This window comes from Phocoena phocoena, chromosome 18 (genome assembly GCF_963924675.1).
Source record: "Phocoena phocoena chromosome 18, mPhoPho1.1, whole genome shotgun sequence".
Lineage (NCBI taxonomy): Eukaryota > Metazoa > Chordata > Mammalia > Artiodactyla > Phocoenidae > Phocoena > Phocoena phocoena.
The window spans coordinates 15,790,729-15,808,404 of NC_089236.1; the positions used below are offsets into that span (position 1 = coordinate 15,790,729).

The 17,676-nt window shown below is 51.8% G+C and overlaps 1 protein-coding gene across 1 annotated transcript in view; it reads left to right on the forward strand.

The window, feature by feature from the left end:
- ATP7B (ATPase copper transporting beta) overlaps positions 1-17,166 on the forward strand; it is a 53,834-nt gene extending 36,668 nt beyond the window's left edge. The window contains exons 10-21 of the mRNA XM_065895906.1: positions 2,664-2,791; positions 2,893-3,047; positions 3,617-3,751; positions 6,768-6,962; positions 8,942-9,124; positions 10,491-10,659; positions 11,833-11,976; positions 13,255-13,397; positions 14,853-15,056; positions 15,155-15,272; positions 16,345-16,447; positions 16,920-17,166. Of these exons, the coding sequence (XP_065751978.1) occupies positions 2,664-2,791; positions 2,893-3,047; positions 3,617-3,751; positions 6,768-6,962; positions 8,942-9,124; positions 10,491-10,659; positions 11,833-11,976; positions 13,255-13,397; positions 14,853-15,056; positions 15,155-15,272; positions 16,345-16,447; positions 16,920-17,166 (1,924 nt within the window). The remainder of the gene's footprint in view (positions 1-2,663; positions 2,792-2,892; positions 3,048-3,616; positions 3,752-6,767; positions 6,963-8,941; positions 9,125-10,490; positions 10,660-11,832; positions 11,977-13,254; positions 13,398-14,852; positions 15,057-15,154; positions 15,273-16,344; positions 16,448-16,919) is intronic.
- Positions 17,167-17,676: the final 510 nt, after the last annotated feature.

The window sequence follows — 17,676 nt, forward strand, 5'->3', positions numbered from 1 at the left end:
AAAGCTTAGGAGGCAGGTTATGGGAGAGGAGGCTCTGCCCACAGCCCCGTCGTCACCTCCTTTCTACGGGAGCAGCTGCTCCTTCTTTGACACAGGCTTCTCTTGCCACGGAGACCTCTGTGGACGGTAAACTCCAGGCTGTGCAGATGGGCCTTGGAGGGGAGTTTTGGAGCCTGGGCGTCTCCATCTCTGGGAGACTTTAAAAAGAAGCAGAGGATATTCTCGGTTGTAGAGATCCTCCCCTTCTTTTCATTTATTGTCCCCCCAGCCACCAAACAGATTTACACATCTGTTCCCAGCACGCAAGACTCAGACTGCTGCCCGCTTCCCCTTTAAAGGTCTCTCCTTTTCCGTGCTCCCTTTCTTTTATTGTGGCCATTACTGAACTTAAATAAACCAGCTTGACTTTAGTTATTAGGTCATAGACCTGAGAGTTTTGTCCTGTGTGTAACCCCAGCCCAGCACAGTGCCTGGTACATAGAGGCCGGTCAACAGTGAACACGTCCGTCAGGTGATGGTCAAAGTCACCAGCACTGACTGTGCAGCGGGCCCTGCCCTCGGTGCCCACAGGCAGCATCTCAGGTCAACCTGGGAACAAATAGGGGTGACTGTCACCTACCTCACGTGGTTTGGGGAGGATTCCTGTCAATATCGAGCACAGCACCTGCACTCAATACATGTCTGGTTTTCCTTCTCAGGTAAGGTGGCTTTTTTGTGCCCTCTCTCTGTGATAGTTTAAATGTAGTCTTTGTAGAATGAAAGGAAGGCATAAAATAACCTCAGAGCCCCGCTTGCTCTATGCCCCTGCTTTTCTGACTTTCTCCCCATTGGTTCATGAGCCAACGTTACATATACAGTTAAGTAAATTTGGTCCCTGTGACGCTTTCAGGGAGATGCTGCCAAAGCCATCCTCGCTCCCTGGATGACTCTATTCCTGTCGTCCCCTCCTGTCCCCCCATCTGTCTCTCTCGCTCTCTGTGGGACCGTTCTCCCCGGCAGACAGTTCACACATACTCACAATTCACAATTTCATGTCTTAATGCACACGCTCTTCTACTGCTGGTTTTCTCTTCTCTTTCACACAGAACTTCTTTTGAACGTTGTCTTCGGCTGCTTTCTTGTTTCCTCACCTCCCAGCCCCTCCTCAGCCCGTGCCAGCCAACCTTGTCCCTCCACCGGTTTCTGAGATCCCTTTTGCCAAAGACATCACGTCATTTCCATGAACCAAATCAACCACTGCTCTTATTTAATCATCACTGCAGCCTCTCACCAGCATCTACCCCCTTTTCTGTCCCTTTAAAATATGCCTTTTTTTATTAAGAGATAACTTACCTTCACTGAAGTACACGAATCCCAAGTGTACGGCGTGATGAGTTTTACACGTATCTGTGTCTAGGTAACGACCTCGCCGTATGCGATGTGGTGCGATGGGTGCTCCCTCCTGAAGGCCCCACTCTCTCCTTTTCTGCCCCCATCCCTCGCTGGCCCTTCCGCCTGCTCAGCCTCCTGACATGCGCATGTCCCAGGACCCAGGTCTCTCTTCCAGGCACACTCCTGAGGAAGCTCGTACCATTTCAGGCTTTAGATCCTATCTATATTGTGACAGCTTCCCCATTTGACCTCTAGTCTCAGCCCGAATCCAGTTTTCAGCTCCCTGCTCTCCCGACTTGACATGTCTACGTGGAAGTCAAGTAGGCATCTTGGACCTGACATGTGAGAACAGAGATCTTCATCTCCTCTCCACTCCTTCTCTTCCCTCTCCCTCCCATGGCCGCTTCTACATAGGCGTCTCCATCTCATTAAACAACTTCTCATCCACCCAGTTGCTCAAACTGAAACGAAGAGCTCATGCTTGCTTCTCGTATGCGCTCAGCGCATACACACATCTTGCTGACACATCATGCCCCCCAGAGTTCCTGGGCATCCCTTCCCTCCGTCTCCAGCCCAGGCCACTGCTGCCACAGCCGAACCCTTCTGTCAGCTTCTACTGCTGCCCCTACAGCCCATTCTCATGCAGCAGCCAGAGAGCTGACTTGAAAATGCGAACCGGCTTATGTCCCTTTCCCACTGAAAACCTTAATGCCCAAAGCCTGCACTTTGCCCTGCAAGACCCGACATGGTCCGGGTTCTGCCTGCTTCACTCGTGTCCCTCCAGCCATGCTTGCTGGCTTCCTATTTATCAGAGGCCCCCTCTGTCCCGCCTCAGGGCCTTTGCATTAGCTGTTTCCTCTCCCTTGAGTTTTCCTTCCCCGTATATGGGGCCCTCTTGTCGTCCGGCTCAAATGTCATCTTCGCGTGAGGCCTTCCCACTTCTCTCCTCCTCCGCCACCACCGAGGGAAGCCCTCCAGTCACATCGTTGTCAGCACAGCACTTATTTAAGACCCGGGACTATCTTGCTTGTTGTCTGTTAGCTCCACAGAATTGCCCTCCTGAGCGCTGGGACTCGGCTGTCCTGCTCACAGCCGGCTTCCCAGGAACTAGGACAGCACCTGGTACTTGGCAGCTGCACAGTTTTGACTCAGCCTGTAAATGGCGGATAAAGTGGTTACTGCCGCTCAGTGTAAAGCAGGCGGTTTGTCTAGAACCCGACCTGGGTGACAGGCCAGGAGGGTGAGCTCCCGTGCGCGGTCCGCGAGTGTAACCTGAGTGGCGTCTGTTGCAGAGAGGAGCAGGTGCCCATGGAGCTGGTGCAACGTGGTGACATCATCAAGGTCGTCCCCGGGGGCAAGTTCCCAGTGGACGGGAAAGTCCTGGAAGGCAGCACCATGGCCGACGAGTCCCTCATCACAGGTGAGGACTCCGTCCCTCTGGGTAGGCGTCAGCACCCTGGCCGGGCCCCAGGGATGCCGACAGGGCTCAGCGCGTGGCGTTGGTCTCCTCTCCACCTCTAGGAGAGGCCATGCCTGTCACGAAGAAGCCCGGCAGCATGGTGATCGCCGGGTCCATGAACGCCCACGGCTCCGTGCTCGTCACGGCCACCCACGTGGGCAACGACACCACCTTGGCTCAGATTGTGAAGCTGGTAGAAGAGGCTCAGATGTCCAAGGTAATGAAGGGATTTTATTTTATTTATTATTTATTTTAAAAATTCATTTATTTTTTATGTTGGGTCTTCGTTGCTGCGCGCAAGCTTTCTCTAGTTGCGATGAGTGGGGGCTACTCTTTGTTGCGGTGCGTGGGCTTCTCATTGCAGTGGCTTCTCCTGTTGCGGAGCACAGGCTCTAGGCGCGCGGGCTTCAGTCGCTGTGGCTCGCGGGCTCTAGAGCGCAGAGCTCAGTCGTTGTGGCGCACGGGCTTAGTTGCTCCGCGACATGTGGGATCTTCCCGGACCAGGGCTCGAACTCGTGTCCCCTGCATTGGCAGGTGGATTCTTAACCACTGTGCCACGAGGGAAGTCCCGTGAAGGAATTTTAAAGGCAATATAACTTCAGCTGCCTCTCTCTAGAAATTATTCCAAGAGTCCCATAGAATCAGGCAGATTTTACTGAGTAGAGAGATTGACTAATAAATGTAGTTAATGAGGGAGCCAGGAATCCCAGTCCTTGTCCATGCTTGTGGTGGTTTATTTCTTTGGAGATTGTAATTTCCCGCGGTCTTCGTGTTTTATTTCCATAGGCACCCATTCAGCAACTGGCTGACCGGTTTAGTGGGTATTTTGTCCCATTTATCATCATCATTTCAACTTTGACGTTGGTGGTATGGATTGTAATCGGCTTCATCGATTTCGGTGTTGTTCAGAAATACTTCCCTGTAAGTTGAATGCTGTGGGCAGTGTGCTTGTTGGGTTTTAAATAATCGATGGCCATTAATCCTATTTTTTCATGTCTTAAATTCGCTGGGCTTTAATTACCCATTACATCTTATTTGCTTGCTTCACTTATTGGCAGCAAAACCTCAGCCAGGGTAGGACAATCCTGGCTATGCAACCACGCAACTCCTGCAGGTTTTCACTAAAGATGCCTTTTGCTTTCTGGTTAGGTAATTTCAAACGCCACTGGCTCTCAGGTGTAGTGCTTACAGCATTTACATTTTGCACTGTTGGCCATTCTTGAGGGTATGAGGCACACATCACAGAAGATAGGTCACGTCAGTCACAATAACTTGATAATATTATTTGACCAGTTTTAAGAAAAATAGATTTTTTGCTGGCTACCTCCATATAGACCATCTAACCTTGCAGCTTCCCAAGTAATACTAATAGCTTTTTAATAATTATTTATTAAACATTATATATGAAGCAATGGAATATATAGCTTTGAGTTTAAAAAGTGGACGAAGAATACTATCTGAGGAAATACAGTTTTATCAAAATTCAAAAAAACATACAAAACTTTTCTGCTTCAGCAATAAGAACTTACATACATCAGTGATTGGCAACTGGGAGTGGTTTTGATTTGGTGACGTCTGGAGATGTTTTTGGTTGTCGTGGCTGAGGAGGGGTGCTGCTTGGCCTCTAGTATGTATGATAGGAGCCAGGGATGCTGCTACACATCCTACAACTTACAGGACAGGTCCCCACAACAAAGAATTATCTGGCCCCAAACGTCAATAGTGCTGAGTTGGAGAAACCTGGAGAGACATAAAAAGCTAATGGCCCACTTGGAGTAGTATTTGATAACTACCCAGTGAGTAGAACAATGTTTTACCTTAGTTTTTAAAATATCTCATACTTATCCCAGTCTAATATGTATTTTACCTTAGAGCCATAATATAAGAAACTGGAAATACAGAATAGATCATTTTTTCCTTTTTAAAAAATTTTTTATCCGTAGTTAAAGGCATATCATGTATTCTTGGTGTACTTGTCATTCACTTAGATACGATTTTCCTCCCTCAAATTTCCTATCTTAAAATGTCCAGGTGAAACACTTTCTGACATCTAGGGAGATTTCAGTGTTTTAAGAGTAGCCTATGACTATTCCTAGAATTTGCCAGTGGCTTTTATGGCACCGGACCGCCAAAAATTTTGGCTTTTGTGGGAGAGCAGCTCATTGGCATGTGGCTATGGGAAACTCAGTCCTAAACAAGTTGGAATATGTGGCTTCCTGCTGTTCCCTACCTTTCCATCTTACTTTCACTTCTTTTGTTTTTATCTGCAATATCAGGGAGGATGCTGACAAATGAGGTACTGCATGTTCCTTTAAGACATTGTTGTCACTCTGCTCTGTACAAATCATCTGTAGGGACAGGGTTCGTGTCAACCTCTAGAAGTCCACCCCACTCCTCTCAGAATGCCAGGTGTGATTTTGACAAGAATTTCTGGAGGTTAAAAACAAAACAGAACAAAACACAGCACTTCATCCTTACCTCTACAAAATCACATTATGTGTTAAACAGCATGTCCTTCTACCGAAATCAAACTGTTTCTGTGAAAATTGAATGACCCTTAATAATGTAGCTTATTTTAGAATCTGCCTTTCAAAGTCAAAGAATAGAGGGTAGGTGGATCTAAACAGATTGTGGTCTATATCCTCGATTTAGAAAACATGCATTTTACCGTAACTAAGTGAATACAGCATCTCTCAGTTCTCATCTCAGTTCTCCAGAGATACTAGCCATTTTGAAAGATAAACCAAGGTAACTCAAGATGTTAGGATGCAAATAATCATACCAATATGTGTCACCAGGTAACTGGGAAGGAGACCTGTATTTTTTCGGATTTGGATTTTTATAAAGGAAACAGTGGTGGAAAATAGAAGAAAATAAAGATGGCTCCAAATCCCATCCCTACATGCACTTTTCTGCACTTTGGTGAACATCTTTCCAGTATTGTTGAAAGGCCATCTAGAGATATAGGCAGATAATTTTGCACTAATTGAATCACAACACATGCCATTTTATGCTTGTTTTTTTAAATTCAGCAATGCTACTGATATCTTTCCATGTCAGTATGTATACGTCATCATTTTAACATGTGCATAATATTCCATTATGCACGCCATACCTGCAGTTTAATTAACCAATCCCCCATTGGTTGTTTCCAGTTTTTTCCCTTTATGAAAAAGCACTGTGAGAAATATCCTTGTATCTTTTCCCACATGATTATTACCTTAGAGTTGATTCCTTGGAGAGCTATAGTTTTTTAAAGCTTTCATAATAATAAAAATAATAATGATAATGTAATAGCTATACTTTCTCAGACTCCTCTCCTACGTCAGGTGTTGTACTATGTATATTTATGTTTGTATGTATTTGTATGTATGTTACCTCATTTCATCCTTACAAAAACCTGTGAGCTGGGTATTATTACCTCCATGTTGTACGTGAGGAAGCTAAGACACGGAGTGTCAGAGTCAGGATGTAGACCTACGTGGTCCAATTCTAGAGCCTGTGCTCTTCCCCTATCGGAGATTTTTATGTGCCTCTCTCTTCTCATAATGCCTTTCCCTGAGGAAAGCCTGTAGGATCAGGTTGGAACAGTAGGATACGGAGCAGTAAAGTGAACCACGCGATACCTGCAAAGCAGAGCGGGACGCACCGTGTCTCCTGGAGCCCAGCTCATCATGCCAGTTCAGATTCCCCACCTGCGCTGGAATGTTCTTTTTTTTTTTTTTTTTTTTTTTTAATTTTTTTTGGAGTAGAGTTGATTTACATGGTTGTGTCATTTTCTGCTGTACAGCAAAGTGAATCAGTTACATGTATCCACTCTTCTCTAGATACTACTCCCATATAGGCCACGACAGAGTGGAATGTTCTCGTATGATCAGAATTCCGTGTGATGCCTCATCTAACTCTCACCCTACCTCTGTCTCTTTCCTCTCGTCAGACATCCAGCAAGCATATCTCCCAGGCAGAGGTGGTCCTCCGGTTTGCATTCCAGACGTCCATCACGGTGCTGTGCATCGCCTGCCCCTGCTCTCTGGGCCTGGCCACGCCCACGGCCGTCATGGTGGGCACGGGGGTGGCCGCCCAGAATGGCATACTCATCAAGGGAGGCAAGCCTCTGGAGCTGGCCCACAAGGTTGGCCCCCGCTTCCTTCGAGGTCTTGGCTGGGGTGATTTTGTAGCTGTATGTATATGCTGCGTGATTTTTTTTTTTTTTTTTTTGACTTAGAGAGTCCTAGTGAAAATAGTACCTGTTTAAATTTCATATTCAGAGAAAAACCTGAAAGAGGACTGAGGGTAGCACTACTAAGTAAGTAAAACAGGAAGCCAGGACTAACTGGGAATGACGGCAGGACCGGCAGCAGCTCACGGTCAAAGACCTAAGTGCTGTATAAATATTAATTTAATCTCATCGACAACCCTGAGGTGGGCGCTGGTTGTTTCCATTTTACAGGTGAGGGAAGTGCAGCAGGAGTGGGCTGGGCGACTTGCCAAAGGCCTGCAGCTAAAATGTACAGCTCCGGGCTCACAGCCAGGTGGTCGGGCTCCGGGGAAAGTAGCTGCGCTGTCTCCGCGTGATCGGGGAGGGTCCTGGGACCTCGGGTGGAGTAGCAGGTAGCAGTGTCTATGAAGAATCTCCCTTCAGCCCAGCAGTCCCCAGCCTTCCATCCTCCCTTTATTTCTTTGGTACCTGTTGAGCGTTTTCTCTGCGTGGGTCCTGTGCTGGGCCCTGGCTCTCAAGGACCTTACTGTCCAGCAGGAAAGACGGACACGGAGCAAGCAAGCAGCCGGCGCCATGGAGAGTGTGAGATGCCGTGAGGACAGTTCCTCAGGGGCCTAACTGTAGACCCGTGTGTGTTGGATGGGGTTGTCGCTGGTGCAGGTGCTCAGGGGAGGTCTGAGACCTGTCAGCTGACAACAGAGGTTGGGAGGGGTGTCCCGGCCGTGGGACCAGCACGTGGAAAGGACTCGGGGGGGCTGTGCTGCCTGGTCCCAGACTCCGTAGGACTGGAGACCGTGAACATGTCCCCGCCATTGTGTCCCCGGCATCTTGCCCCGCTCCTGGCATGTTGGAGTCACTCCACAGTTATTTTCTCAATAACTAAATGAGGTCCAGAAAGAGAGAGAAACTGACAGGAGATGAGGGTACTGAAGGAGGAAGGAGGGGAGAGAGGGGCCTTGAAGGGCTTTGGAGGGTTATTCAGTCCCAGTCCAGAGCTTAACCAAGAGCAGCAGGGACACACAGGGGCAGGGGCGGGGGTGAAGCGCCTGCAGGAAGATCGTCCTGGCGACGGAGCGGGGGCTGGACTAGAAGCTGGCCAGGACTGTCAGAGGAAGGCCGGTTAGTAGTGGTGAAGAGGCCCCACTCAGTCAGAAACGAGAAGCAGAGCTGATGTTTGCTAAATGAGGGAGGACCGAGCCTGCAGCACGCAGTCTGAGCACAACAAGGGCTGACCTGGTACCGGGTCCAGGGGAGCGTGGAGCGAGGGAACTGCTGGGCTCCGGCCACGCAAGCTCAGGCGCCGAGTGTGGCTGCTTCCGACTGGCTGAGCCCAGACCCGTGGGGACCAGTGCCAAGCTGCCGCTGACCAAGGGGAACAGGTCCCCAGACTAGCTCTGTGGTTGCTTGTTATTATGGCCAAGGAACACTCCCTCCCTTTTGTGAACTTGGAATTCGAGAACACTATTCTCCGTAGGCTTTTGCACTGATGCAGGCCGGAGGAAACAGTGGTTGACCCAGCAGATAGCGGTGGACCGGGAGATGGGCAGACCCCCCAGGGTCACGCTCCTGATCCGACCCGAGGAGGAGGCCACACGGCGTTACTGCACGGTGGTTCCTCCTTGTTACATCAGAGTGAGAGCTTCTGGCTCACCCTGGTCCAGGTTAAGCCGGAGTGTGGATTTTTTTTTAACTGGGCAGAGAGGGAAACAATGTTTTGGCCGAGGGAGTGGTTGAGCCTTGGGATGGACGCAGAGGGTTCTGTAGCGTGTCCTGAAGGAGTGTATTGTGACCTGCTTGGGGTGGGTTGAGTGAAGTTCTGCCTCGAGATTGTGAGGACTCTGAGAGTCCCTTCCATCTGTGTTTTGGTCACTGAGATGTGGTTTTTTGGGCAGATAAAGACTGTGATGTTTGACAAAACTGGCACCATCACCCACGGGGTCCCCAAAGTCATGCGGGTCCTTCTGCTCGTGGACGTGGCCACGCTGCCCCTCCGGAAGGTGCTCGCTGTGGTGGGGACTGCGGAGGCCAGCAGTGAGCACCCCCTGGGCGTGGCAGTCACCAGGTACTGTAAAGAGGTAGGTGGACTGGGCGTTGCTGGGCCCTCGCTCCCCCGGCTCCCCCGCTCTCCCCAGCTGGGCCAGAAGACTCCGGGCTCCTTCCTCCTCACACGCCTTTCCTCCTCGCTGCCCCTGGCCCCCACGTCAGCTGCCTCCACAGAGGCCTTGGCTCGTGTGGTCTGGAAACTGCTGAGCAGGCCCCCTGGAGCAGGTGGGGATGCAGCGCACAGCCGCAGGTCCCTTGTCACGTTTCCAGATCTTCACAAAGCAGTTCAGTGTTAATGAGCTAACGGCCATTCATTAGGCATTTCCTGAGCATCCCAAGCTCAGGGGAGTAAGAATTCATAAGATGCGAGCTCTGCCTGCTGGGAGTTGATGGTCGGGTGGGGAAGACAGGCGTGTTCAGTCCCTCACGAGCGCTTCGTGCAAAGGGATACAAAAACGAAGGGGGTCTTGGAGCCAGGTCGGGAGAAATCCATTCCACTGGGGACTCCTGAGATGGAGAGGAAGCAGCAGAAGTGACCAGAGGACTGTGGTTTGTTGGCACAGTTAGTGGGGAGCCTTCCTCCTCTGACCTCTGCAGGTGAGAGGGCCTAGTTAGCTTTGTTTTCAGTCTGCGCATGGAGGCAGCAGGATGTGCCAGAATACTGCCCTGAAAACATGTAAACTGTCTGAACAGGACAATTATCAGTAAATGTAGGTGACATGGATGCCCTGGGGAAAAGTTGACAACTCTTCCCGGACAGGGAATCTTTCAGAAATCTCATTTCGCGTCGTGTCCTTTGTGTAGGGTGCGGCTATTTCCCCTCTCATCCTTCTGATGTTTCAGAAAGAATTCTGCTCACCCCCAGGCATCCTTCCTTTGGGTTCTGTTACCCAAATAAACCCAGCCCTTCCCTTTCTCCTGCCACGTCCCCACCAGGGTCTGGCCATGGGCAATTATCCCTTGATGGCCTTAAAATAGTTTGTTACCACTTACCTATTCCATCGTTTTTATGAAATTATTTGCAACATAAAAAGAAAATCTTTCCTCCCTTTGGCACCTTCATCCCCGCCACCCCCTCCCTGACCCCAGCCCTTAATTTGGGGTGTTTGATGTGAATTGCCTTTCTCCTTTCTGGACTGCAACCTGTCCACTCTCCCCAGGCATCCAAACTCTAGGAGAGAGTTGAGGCTGTTTTAAATGACTGTGTCCTATAAGAGAGAAAGAGTAGCTGACTTGAGCGTCGATCTCTCCGCCTTTCCCGGAAGTTCTCCTCCCGTCCCTCCCTTCCCTCTAAATTCCTGGTGTCTGCTGCTCTCCCCCCGCCTCACCCCCACCTCTGTCCTGACTCCCTCTCGATTCACCTGTTTTCTGCTTCCTCTCCCCTACTTTCCTTCCCAGGAACTTGGCACAGAGACCTTGGGATACTGCACGGACTTCCAGGCGGTGCCCGGCTGTGGGATCGGCTGTAAAGTCAGCAACGTGGAGGGCATCCTGGCCCAGGGCGAGCGCCCACGTGGCCAACCGACCGCCCACCTGAACGGGGTCAGCAGCATCCCCATGGAAACAGGTATCCCTGGCCTCGGTTTCTGCTGCCTGGCCCGCCGGGGGCCGGGCCCAACCATGGAGAGCGCCATGCCAGGCTCGCGCCGTGGTTCCTGACTGCGGAGAAGGTGACTCAGGGCTGGTGCGCCGCACGCCTGTCTCCCAGGGAAGCCTGCAGCTTCTCTCCTGTTCTTTGATGTGGCTGAATCTTGACGCTAATGGCAGACAAAAGCAGTGTGTGACTTAGAGTCATGGAGTATTGCTTACCTGCTCCCTAGTCTCGAGTCTCCTCTTTCTTAGCCCAGGTTAGTCTTGGGATAAGACTCGTAAGCTACAGGGTAGGCAGATGGGAGTCTTCCTTTTGTTCCTCCTAAACAGGAAACCTCCATGTGGTCAACTCTGATGGGACGTGACTTATTTACAGAGCTGGCAGCCGTCAGGGAAAGTGAATGGAAATGGTCTGCCCAAGTCAAGAAGGGGCACTGGAGGGACAGCTGCTTTTTGAATAACGGTCTTTCTTATTCAAAGGGTGCTAGCCATCAGCATAAGAGAGTAGAAACGCCCCCAAACCAAAAAACCCATGTCTAGTGTTTGCTCAAGTATGATAGTAGTTAAATCTGGATTTAGATTTTGTTAGAAGCTATTACCGCCTTATGGCAAGTTAAAGCCCTGGGATGACCTTTCCTTCGCCTTCCAGGGACTGGTCTATCAGTGACACCTAAGGTAGAGGTGACAGGTGCAGGACTCAGCTGGCCTCTTAGGAGGTATAGCTTCAAAACCTTTCATACACGGAGGCTAGTTGTTAGCTGACTCACCTTGCATCATCTGTACCAAGCAGTGATGGATCTAGTCCACACTGGCTTTCGGCGCTGACCAAATAATTAACCGCTTCTAATCCCAATTCTAATCCAGTCTAACGGCAGCAGCGAACGCCCCTAAAGGCCAGTAGGTACACTACGCGGTGTTTAATATGTTTGTAACATCTTTACATGTTTTCATTCATACCACGGTTCTGCATGTTAGTTGTTCTTTTTCCCCTGGTTCTTTAAGGATGGTTTTCCAAGAGGTGTTTACTAGGTTGTGGTTTTTCCAGAACCGTCAAGTGGATGTTTTGCTGTTGAAACCGTCCCATGGTTTTTAGTGCTTTCTCACCGTGAACTTGGCCTCTTTGGGAATAACCACACACTCCTTCAAGCAGATGCGGTCCCGCAGACCTTCTCTGTGCTGATCGGCAGCCGAGAGTGGATGAGGCGCAATGGCTTGACCGTCACCAGCGACATCAGTGACGCGATGACCCATCACGAGACGAAAGGCCAGACGGCCGTCCTGGTGGCCATTGACGGTACTGCTCTGCTCCCCCGTCCTCTGCTCTCAAGTGAAGCTGGAGACGTCAGAAAGAAATAGAGTCCTTTTTTTTTTTTTTAAAGTAAATCTTTCTCACTGTTAATTTTAGTTCTATTTTTGAAAAGGCTGTCTTGCCATGTTTTTCACTTCATTGTCAATCCTGAGGGCCCCTCTGGCCACCTCCATCTTTGCCTCCAGAGTGAAGATGGCTTCAGCCCCTTTGCTCTTGGGATTCTAAACTGTCTTCCCCACCATCGTTTGCATCTGCCCAGGTTGGCAGTTGAAAGTCATCCTTTCTCATTCATCACTGCAGGTGAAACAGCAGTTGGCTTCCTAAGAGGTTTAACTCTAAGATGCTTTACACACTGAAATCCCCTGCAGCTTTCACAGAACTTCTCAAGATTGTATGTATCTTAGTACTCAGGTTCTATCCTGGGCTTTACATCTCAGGTAGATTGGAATCACTTTGTTACTATTAGTTTCTGCTAATAGAAGTAAAAACTACATGCAAATAAGAAATAATTTAATTGCTGTATTTTGAATGCTCCTCTTTTCCCATATTCTTTCTCTCTCTCTCTCTCTCTCCACCTCCACTCTCTCTCTTTTTTTCTGGCTCCCACTGCCATACCTTCCCCCGAGTCCTTTAAACACACAACCCCCTCAGCTTGTCAAGCTGGAAATGGCTCAATTAAAAGTGCCTCTTACACATCCTCACCCTCACTGCTCCCGTCACACCTCAGTCCCCAGTCCTCGAATGCCTTCCTGTGTCAGTACCTAAAGAGTCACTCAAAAAAAAAAAAAAAAAAAAATTCTACAAAGTGTTTTCTGTAGGAAGAGACAGAAAGGAAGGATTGATTTTCTAGCTGTTTGGACATGTGTCACTTTTTAAGTAGCATTTGTTGTATTTCTCATGTTTTAATAGCTAACAGGTGTTGAGTTATTATGAGTCAGGCACTCTGCAAAGGAAGAGATGTTCCTTTCAGAAAATCTGGAAAATTCTGAGAGCTGTAAAAAAAATGGAATCCCTCATTATCCTACCCCTCAGAGAGCCACTGTTAAGTTTTTAACAGTCCTTCCAGACTTTTGTACGCATCTGGAAATGTATATAAATTAAAAAAAAAACAAAATCAAAACCGTATTCTGTTGTACAATTTGGTGTTTTGCTTTGGGCGTGTAACATGGCATTAGGAAAACTGTCCTGCATCATGAAGTCTTACTTGCTTCTCGGGCTGCCCAGGGCGCTGCCACGTGTGCTCACCTGCGGTGTCTCCTACAGGTGTGCTCTGTGGCATGATCGCCATCGCAGATGCGGTCAAGCAGGAGGCCGCCCTGGCCGTGCACACACTGAAGAGCATGGGCGTGGATGTGGTTCTGATCACGGGGGACAACCGCAAGACAGCCAGAGCCATTGCCACCCAGGTAAGGGCCGGGGGCCGGGATGTCTCCCACATCTGAAACTGCAAGCGATTTCAAGCTGGCAGAAACAGTTTAAGGAGGATAGATAAGCACTGGTGCAGTGAGCACTCAGCTTTGCTCTGGTCCTCCCCCCTCGCTGGGGCTTTTCTCTCCACACGCTTTGATCTCGGAGCCGTGCACATCCCACAGGGGACCACTTTGCTGCTGCCCCAAAGATCACATTGCTGGGGCCTGGGTGCCATCATTCATTCCTGCATGGTGGCTGCAGCCCCGGAAAAGCTGTTCCAACATTCGTTATTTTCCAGTCACTGCACTGAGGAAAAAAGACCATGGCTTGAGGGCTGAAATAAACAATCTTGTAGCCTTTATATTAACAGAGTGTTTTGCCCGCCCAGCTCTTCTCACTCTGCACCAGATAAGCCCCTGGGTCCTGGCAGTTCTTCTGCGGCGCTAGGGTCTGAGTTTGGGCCACGAGGGCAGCACGACCGCATGTCTGCCTGCCCTGCCTCGCGGGGAGGGCTCCAGTGCAAACTCCAGACAACTGTATACCACCCCTTGCGGACATGTGTGTAAAGCTGTCTGCTTTTAAGAAGGAATTGCTCCTTGGGAAGGGAGCGGCAGTGCCCCGTCAGTCATCCTTCTGAGAGTACACCCACTCCCGCGTTAAAACTTGTTCCTGCATTCAGCAAGCACTTACTAAGCACCACCCCTGTGACAGAGAGGCTACAGAGAGGAGTGAAGAGGGCACCGCCCTCGAGGAGCTCACGGTCCCGTGGGGAGGGTGGCCCAGGGACCAAGTGTAAACCAGGTGCTGGGCGCTCCAGTGGCAGAGTGCACGGGACGCATGGGAGCTGCCAGCTTACCCCTCAGCCTGGCGGGGGCTGGGGACACCTTCCAGGGGAGACGAGGCCTGCAGGAGTCAGATGAAGAAGAAGGGGTGCTGGGGGCAGGAAAAGTGACCTTTGCAGGACAGAGCAGGCAGCGCGAGCACCGCCTGCGGGTGCAAAGGTAGCAGCGAGGTGGAGAGGCCAAGGCGGGGCCCGCTGGGGCTGGGGGGTGGGGTGCGGGGAGCTGGGCCCAGGCAGGACCTGACCTGGGGACCTTGGGAGGCAGGCAGACGAGTTTGGACGTTGTCCTAAGGGAAGTGGGATCCGCTGGAGGCCTTGAAGCAGGAGAGTAACATGACCAATGATTACTGTTTCAGAAAGGTCACCGGGACGGCATCTGGAGAAGATTGTTGGGAGGGCAGGATGTGGGCAGGAGGCCAGCGAGGGTCCCAGACCACCACGGGGTGTTGGGATGGGAGCAGGGGGCACATTTGCCGTGCGGCCTGGCATCTGCAGGACTTGGTGACGGGACCTGGAGGCTGAGGGCTCATGGGCTTCTGCTCCTGTTCCTGCCCCTCGGCAACACTGGATGTTATTTGCTTTTTTATTGACTCCTGTTCTTTCCTTTCAGGTTGGCATCAACAAAGTCTTTGCGGAGGTGCTGCCTTCTCATAAGGTGGCCAAGGTCCAGGAGCTCCAGAACGAGGGGAAGAGAGTGGCCATGGTGGGCGATGGTGTGAACGACTCCCCGGCCCTGGCCCGGGCCGACGTGGGCATCGCCATCGGGACGGGCACGGACGTGGCCATCGAGGCAGCTGACGTCGTCCTCATCAGAGTGAGCTCTGCTGCGTCTCCCCTCGCTGTTGCCCGTAGCAGGAGTGCCGAGGGCCGCAGAGTGGAGCTCGCAGTTCACCGTGTGCTCCTCTCGTGCAGAATGACTTGCTTGACGTGGTGGCCAGCATTCACCTCTCCAAGAGGACCGTCCAGAGGATACGACTCAATCTGGTGCTGGCACTGATCTACAACCTGGTCGGGATCCCCATTGCAGCAGGTAGGCCCTCGCTGCCCTGTTGCCTCTGGCCCTAGTTGTGGCCAGAAGCCTTGAAGAAAGAGTTGATTTTATCATGTTCCGCTTTGTAAGTCTCCAAAGGTAAATGAGAAACTGCAGGGAGAACCCAAGCCTTCTGTTCACTGCTGGCCTCTCTGAAAAGCTGGCCAAGCTGCTCAACCCTATTTACCTTGGCCCTGTTTTCTGGAACATTATTAAGACATACAGTCTGAAAAATAATCAATATTAACAGTTATGGGGCACCCGTTACACGCTAAGCCCGGGATCAGTGCTTTAGAACTTTGTCTTAAGAATTAATCCCGCCTAGGTTTTATCCTGACTCAGAAATAATCATGGGAAGAGATGGATATTGTCTGCTCCCTAAGTCCTCCCTCCCCCACTGTATCTTGTGTCACCGGAGAGGGAAGAGTTGTTCCAAAGACTCCTGCAAGGAAAGCGCCTACATGGGCCAAGACCTATTTTTAAACATGAGTGCCGCACCCCACGTTCCCCTGTTGTGTCCGAGCTGTCGGCACTGCCTCACGCGGTGGATCAGCGCGTCCACCACAGCCCGGCTCCAGCAGGTGCATTCCTGCCCTGCGGCCAGCTCAGGACCTGGTCCCCTCCCGGGCTTGCGGCTCTGTCCCAGGACCTGGTCTTGTTGCCCCTCATCAAGGTGCTTTGACGCCCTTGAGGGAGGACCGTCCGTGGAGAGGGGGCCCGTGGTCGTCAGCCTGTTGTCCTGGTGCTCACACCCCCGAGGTGCCCCTGGATGGTGGCACCTGCAAGTTCCTGGGGCGCCCTGTCCCCTGGAGCTTCCCCCAAACAGGTGATGGCACGTCTGGATGGTCCCAGGAAGGTCAGGGTGGGTGGGGGACCCCAGTCCCCTTGACGGTGCCCCCGCCCCCCCACCCAGCTCTGAGACCGCCCACCTCAGGCCCACGGGCACGCAGTCAGCGGCCAGCCCAGGGGCTTCCGAGCTGCCCTGAGGAGAGCTTCTGGTGGGCGGCGAGGCCGGGCCCCCCTCGCTGTCTGCCCTGGGCTGCGGCCTGAGTGTAGCCCCCCTCTTGGCCAGGTGTCTTCATGCCCATCGGCGTCGTGCTGCAGCCGTGGATGGGCTCGGCGGCCATGGCTGCCTCCTCCGTGTCCGTGGTCCTCTCGTCACTGCAGCTCAAGTGGTGCGTCCCCGCGGCGGGCCCGGGGGGCGGGGTGGGTGTGCGCCCTGAGCGGGGCCCGGCGTGTGTTTGTGTAACGGCTTGTCCACCGCGAGCCAACAGCTTACCTCTGATCAGTCACCGCGCACTGCTTCCTCCCGTTACTCTGCTCGACGGCTGTTTATGTCGAGAGGTAGCTGTAGGACCCCTGTCTGTAATCATTTTTCCTTTTTTAAAAGGGATCTTTATTTACTTTTGCTTTCAGTTAACAAAAGTTAATGACAGCCTACTATGTACCAGGCATTTGGCTAGAAAGTTTCTAAGTTGGGAACTTGCCCTGAGCCATAGGAGTTTGGTGGCCTTTCTTTCCTTTAAAAGCCTTGAGGCCCTGATACTGCATGTTATTAAAGACTTCATGAGAGGCCTTCACCGAGCTTTACAAAAAAAGGCTGTGTGTCCAGAATGGCTCAGGTGCTCTTGGATTCTTGCTTTGCAGCTACAGGAAGCCAGAGCTGGCGTGGTATGAGGCGCGGGCGCAGGGCCGCATGAAGCCCCTGACCGAGTCCCAGGTCAGTGTGCACATCGGCATAGACAACCGGCGGCGCGACTCCCCACGGGCCGCGCCCTGGGACCAGGTCCGCTACATCAGCCAAGTGTCCCTGTCCTCCCTCAAGTCTGACGGGCTGTCCCGGCACGGCACCGCGGCCGGCGACGAGCGGGGAGCAAGTTGCCTCCGCTCCTGAGTGACCGGGACGAGGAGCCGTGCGTCCGAAAGCCGCAGGCGGTTGTGGCCCCCGCCCGGCCCCCCTCCCTGTGTGGCTGAGGCTCCAGCCCGACAGCAGCAGCAGCAGCCGCCGGCGGAGCCCCTCGCCAGCCCTGGACTTTCTAGGTCACCCCTCCCCGCGGCTTGTGGACCACGCTGCCGGGGCCCCACGGGCTCATTGGAAACCCTGCTGGCCTCGAGGAGAGGAGGGACAGCCAGCCCTCCTCACATCCTGTGCCGTAGCGTTTGGGATGACTGCCTGTGAAACGAGGACGATCCCGCTGGGTCCAAAATCTTAGCTGGGCCTGTCCACAGAATTCAGTAAAACCTCGGGCTCTGGCGATTTTTGTTTCTTTTTGTTTTTGTTTTTTTGTGTTTTTTTTGCGGTACGCGGGCCTCTCACTGTCGTGGCCTCTCCCGTTGCAGAGCACAGGCTCCGGACGCTCAGCCTCAGTGGCCATGGTTCACGGGCCCAGCCGCTCTGCGGCAT